A 6,043-nucleotide genomic window follows, 5' to 3' on the forward strand; every position below is an offset into this window, starting at 1 on the left:
CCCTTTTGGTTTTCTAACTCCAGGTCTTTGCACATTTCATTACAGTAAATGACTTTGTCTGCTCAAGCTGCTCTTTGAAATTTTCTGTTCAGCTCTTTTATCTTGTCATTTCTTCCATTTGCTTTACAGCAAGCAACTCTCTGCTCAACGGCAAGTTTCAGAGTCTCTTCTGTCATCCATTTTGGTATTTTCTTCTTTTTTTCATCTTTTTAGTGACCTTTTGCTTTCTTCATGGATGGTGTTCTTGATGTCATCCCACAATTCTTCTGGTTTTCGGTCGTTGATGTTCAGTGTGTCAAATCTCTTCCTTAGCTGGTCTCTAAATTCAGGAGAGATATATTCAAGGTCATATTTTGGCTCTCTTGAATTTGTTTTAATAGTCTCCAACTTCAAGTTGAATTTGCATATGAGCAGTTGATGGTCTGTTCCACAATCAGCTCCTGGCCTTGTTTTGGCTGAAGATATTGAGCTTTTCCATCGCCTCTTGCCACAGATGTAGTCAGTCTGATTCCTGTGCACTCCATCTGGTGATGTCCATGTGTATATCCACTGTTTTTGTTGTTGAAAAAAGGTATTTGCAATGAATAAGTCATTGGTCTTGCAAAATTCTATCATGCGACCAGCATTATTTCTGTCACCAAGGCCAAATTTTCCAACTACTGGTGATTCTTCTTTGTTTCCAACTTTTGCATTCCAGTCACCAGTGATAGTTAACACATCTTGATTGCATGTTCGGTCCATTTCAGACTGACTTGATAGCAGTGAGTTTGGATATAGTAAGTCTTGAGAACAGTTAATGAAGAGTCTCTTTATTCTGTTTCAAAACTTTTGGCTGCTCTTTGTTTGTAGTATTTCATATAAATTTTAGAATCATTTCCTCAAACTCTACAAAAAGATCTGCTGTGGTTTCGATTGGCATCGCATTGCATTTGTAGATGAAGTTTTAATGAATGGACATCTTATCAATATGAGTCTTTTTTGATTCTTTCAATTCATGAATATTGTACATCTTTCAAATTTATCTAGGTCTTTGTTAATTTCTCTCAGCAATGCAATCTTCAGTGTAGTAGGTCTTGAATATATATTTTTAAATTTTGTTTTAAGTATTTTTTGGGTTTTGTTGATATTGTTTTTAGTATTGGTAACTTAAATTTTATTTTTCAACAATGTGTTGCTTAATAAGTAGTAATAAAATAGAGGCTGCTGTGAGTCAGAATTGACTTGATGGCAGTGGGTATTGGGAACAATGGATTGAAGGCTTTATGACACACATAGAAGAAAAATATGTGACAAAAATAGCACAAAGGATGGTCAGGAGAAATGGAAATATACTTACAGGAGTTATTGTAAAGATTCTGAGATTTTAACCCACTGCAAGCTAATACACTGAAGGTCCCTGGGTGGTACAGATGGTCTGCACTTGACTGCTATCTGAAAGGTTGCAAGTTGGAACCCAACTATCAGTACCATGGAAGAACCAGGCCTGATGATGGTCTTCCTGTAAAAATCATAGGCAGTCCAACTCCATAGTGTTTGCAGTCTCTCAAATGAACACAAAAGCAAATGCCTCAGCAAGCTAATACACTGTCTATTACTGTGTCATGGATGCTAGCAGAAGACATCGGATTCCTAAATCAGAGAAAAAGGACTTCGGTCATCACGGGGAAGCAAACAGCATGAGCTTCATGTTGGTTGGCATGGTTTATTTTTTAATATTGACTTTGTATTCTACAAGCTTGCTAAATTCACTTAATAGTTTGGTTTTTTTTTTTTTTTTTTAATGACCATAGGACTAATCTAAACATAGAATTGAATATAGGTATTAATACTAAATTGTCTTTTTCTCTGGGGTTTGAAATGATAATTCCATACTCTTATGTCTGCAGTTTCCTTTGCAGTGGGTATCTCTACTGTTAGCAGAGGAGAGTATAGTTACCTGAAGCAAACACTGACCTCTGTCATCTCCAGGATGACTCTTTCGGAAGAGAGGGAATCTGTGGTGATTGTCTCTGTTGCAGATGTATGTATCTCTCCTAAATCCTAGCCTATATTCTCCCAATACCCTTCCTCAAAGATAATCAGTGTACCATTTTGGAAAATACTTTCTAAATTTGGAAAGTGATTCATCAATGCCTTTTTGTATAGCAGACAGTATACTTAATACTTGTTTGACACCTCTGAAAGAATTAAATACGTAAATCTAAAAAGAACATATAATGGCTTACTGTGGAAAAATAATATTGCGAAATTTGATTTGTATTTAACACAGGAGCCCTGCATACTGGGTGGCTAGAAAAATTATATTTACAAAAAGTACTAAAATGGATATACCCACTCCTCACTAATCAACATAGTTAGCTTCCAAAAACGAGGTCTGTATGTGAAAATTGGTGTTATATGAAAATGGTACCCTAGCAGCTTGGGGCAATCATGCCCCCTGGCCCCTCCTGTGGTGAAATATCATGCAGTATGGGCTTCCTTTCTATGTGCACACAGGATCCACTGGTCAGGAGCCCCATAAGTGACCTGCCAGACTTACATCTATAATGTGCAAAAGAGTCAGGCAGTAGATTTTTCAGAAATGTCAGATAATGAGATAGTTTATAAGTGAGGAGCAGGTATACTATAATAATAAAACCTAGCCCAATAAAAGGTTGGAATAGAGAGAGTTATTAAGTATTAGTAACTACCATTTTATGAGGACTCCCATGTCTCAGGTACTGTGTAATATTTTTACATACATTATTTATAACCTGCATTACATCCCTATAAATTAGGTATTATTTCCAATTTCATAAACAAAGAAACTGAAGCTAAAAGAAAGTAATTTGCTCAGTAATTAATGGAACCAGATTCAAATTCAGGTCTCTGGATGGCTCCAGAACCTGTAATCTTGCCTCTAACATGATGTAAAATTATTAAGTTCTGTATAAATATTAGCACCTTAGGGCCTTTTGGAAGGATATTTGGCAACATATATCAAATTTAAAACATGTGTATTTTTTGTCTCAGAAATTTTAATTCTGGGAACTTAGCCTAAGGAAATAATGAGGCAAGTATTTCAAGATAATAAAAATATGACAGTATAGCATGGAAGTTAAGAACACAGACTTTGGGTCTAGATTGTCAAGGTTCAAAAGCCAGCTTCTTCACTTTGTGGCGTGTGAACTTGAGTAAGTAACTTAATTCCTCTATGCCTCACTTTCTTTATCTGTGAAATAATGAAGGTGATATTACCTATGTCATAAGGTTGTTTTAGGGATTGAATTAGCTAGTACATTTAAAATATTTAGAATGAACAGTAAATGTAGAATAGTAAGTGTTCAATAAGTAATTATTTCAAAGATGTTCAGTGCCGTATTGTTTTCTAAAAGCATAATGTTGGAAACAACCAAAATATATATCAATAACAGCCCAATTAAATACTTTATTACAGATTTCCCCAGCTATCCAAAAGCAGAGTGTTCCTTTGAAACTTTTGTAAAATGAAACAGCCTGAAGCAAAGAAATTACGATTAATTTAATTTATATGGGAAAAAAATTTTGAGTGTCCCTAGTCCTAAACAATAACTTATCAAATCACATAAAATAAAACATAAAATCTAAGGTAACACTAACATATAGTGACAGTTCAAAGCTATGGTGGTTTGATGCAGAGATGCTGAGTATAGTTCCCAGGGAAGGAGCTTAGAGACGCCACTGTCCCCTGTTGGGGTGTGTGCTGCTCTTTCACAGCTCACTGCAAAACAAAACAAGACAAAAATGCTGAAGGCTGGTTTCACTTTTCAATTTTTTTCCTCAAGAGCAATAATCTCAATATGACTTCCGGTAAGGAAGAGAACTAGGCAGACAAGCTATACAGACCCTCTTCAGCAAAGAAAAGAGAAACCAATTGACAGAGATGCAGAAGATAATCCTGGAGTCCTGAGCTTTGAAAGGAAGTATACAGAAGTGGAATAGGAGCTCTGGTAGCATAGTGCCTAAGGCACTTGACTGCTCACCAGAAGGCTGGCGGTTCAAACCCACCAGCCACTCCTCAGAAGGAAGGTTGGGCAATCCTACTTCCGTAGTGATACTGCCTCGGAAACCCAAGGAGGGGTCGCTATGAGTCGGGGCCGACTCGACAGCAAACAACAACAACAACAACATACAGAAGTGGATTAGGAACCAACTAGTGGAAAAACCTGAACAAAAACTGAGTTTGGAGATGGTTGGAGCAGTGGACTGTCAGCTACTCTGATGGGACCAACAGCCTGAATATTTCCAAATGGTGTTGGAACCTGAAAATTAGCCTAAAGATCAGCCCTGGTCTCCAAGGACTACAGGGACAACTGCCCTGGTGACCTTTGACTAGGAAGGGAAACAGCAAGGAGGGAGACAACCTGAGCTGTGGGCTTTCTGCTGTCCTGAGGGTACAGCCATTTTGATTGTTTACAAGCAGCAGGCATTTTGGATATTTAAAGTGACTAAGGGTGCAGCCAAACAGTGTTTCTTTGCTATTCATAAGGTTTTCCCTGGCCAATTCTTTCAGAAGTGGATGGCCTCTTCCTTCTTCCTAGTCTGTCTCAGTCTATAAACTGGCTGTTACCTAAAGTGAGGATGACTTAAGGCACCTACTGATGAAGGTTGAAGAATACAGTCTGCAGTATGGATTACATCTCAACATAAAGAAAACAAAAATCGTGGGCAAGTCACTCCAACATACAATCACCAATTAAATATAAACACAAAAACATCACAATGCCTTGGTGACAACAGAGCATCACAGTGCACACAAAGAAGCAAGATAAAGCAGGAGAAACAAGGGACCAGGATACAGACCCAAAACACATCCCTGAGGAAGATGCAGCATTGGAACTCTCTGAAAAGGAATTCAAAAGAATTATATATAGGTATCTCCAACTAATTGTGAGACAGATTAAGGAAAACACTGACAAAATTGTGGAAAACACAGAGAAAACCTAGAACAATTTCAAAAGACAATACAAAAACAAAATGACAAAATAAATGAAAAATTAGAAATGATACAAAATCTACAAATAGAAACAGAAGATTAATACTAAATTTTCAGACATAGATAAGACATTGAATAGGCAAAGGAGTAGAACTGAATCAATAGAAGACAGAATTAGTGAGATTGAAGAGAAATACCTCAATACTTCTTTGGAAAGGGGTCAATCAGAAAAAAGATCAAAACAAAATAAAGAAAGCCTAAGGTTCATGTGGGATACCATTAAAAGGAATAACCTATGTGTAATTGGACCCAGAACAGGAAGAGACAAATAAAACCACAGAAAAAAAATTGTTGATTTGTTGGAAGAGAATTTTCCTGGTATGATGAAAAATAAGAATATATCCATTGAAGAAGTATGATGAACCCCACACAGGATAGACCCCCAAAAAAAATCACCAACACATATCATGATCAAACTCACCAAAACCAAAGACAAAGAAGGAATCCTGGAAGCACCATGGGAAAAATGAAAAGTTACCTACAAGGGGCAACCAATAAGACTAAGGTCAGATTTCTCAGCAGAAACCATGCAGGTGAGAAGACAGTGGGATGGTATATATAAAACCCTGAAAGAGAAAAATTTCCAACCAAGAATTATGTACCCAGAAAAATTATCCCTCCAATATGATGGTGACATTAGGAGATTTCCAGATAAGCAGAAATTAAGGGAATTTGTTGAAACCAAACCAACCTTACAAGAAATGCTAAAGGAAGTCCTTCGAACAGAGAAGCAACAACAGCAAACAACAACTGGCCATTAACACACAGGATGATATAACCCAGAAACCAACCTAGCTATGGAAGTATCCTAAGTAATAAGCCTACAAGATTGTAAACAGGGAACCAGAGACATCAATTGACAAATGAGGACAACTACAAATCAAAAAGAGGAAAAATTGTATAGTTATAGAACTTCTAAACAGTAAGGAAGTCAAGACAACTATAAGATAGAACGGACTGTTCTAAACTCGGGAAGAAAACTATAAATCACAGGGTAACCTCAAAGAAAAATGATAAACCTTCACATCA

The 6,043-nt window shown here is 36.9% G+C and overlaps 1 protein-coding gene across 1 annotated transcript in view; it reads left to right on the forward strand.

Moving 5' to 3' along the window:
• Nucleotides 1-6,043, forward strand: part of MGAT4D (MGAT4 family member D) — a 144,426-nt gene that overhangs the window by 62,074 nt on the left and 76,309 nt on the right. Inside the window, exon 4 of the mRNA XM_007941222.1 lies at nucleotides 1,887-2,020. Coding sequence (XP_007939413.1) covers nucleotides 1,887-2,020 — 134 coding nt within the window. The remainder of the gene's footprint in view (nucleotides 1-1,886; nucleotides 2,021-6,043) is intronic.

The sequence above is a fragment of the Orycteropus afer genome, unplaced genomic scaffold (genome assembly GCF_000298275.1).
Source record: "Orycteropus afer afer isolate SDZICR_OR568_19922 unplaced genomic scaffold, OryAfe1.0 scaffold00076, whole genome shotgun sequence".
Taxonomy (NCBI): domain Eukaryota; kingdom Metazoa; phylum Chordata; class Mammalia; order Tubulidentata; family Orycteropodidae; genus Orycteropus; species Orycteropus afer.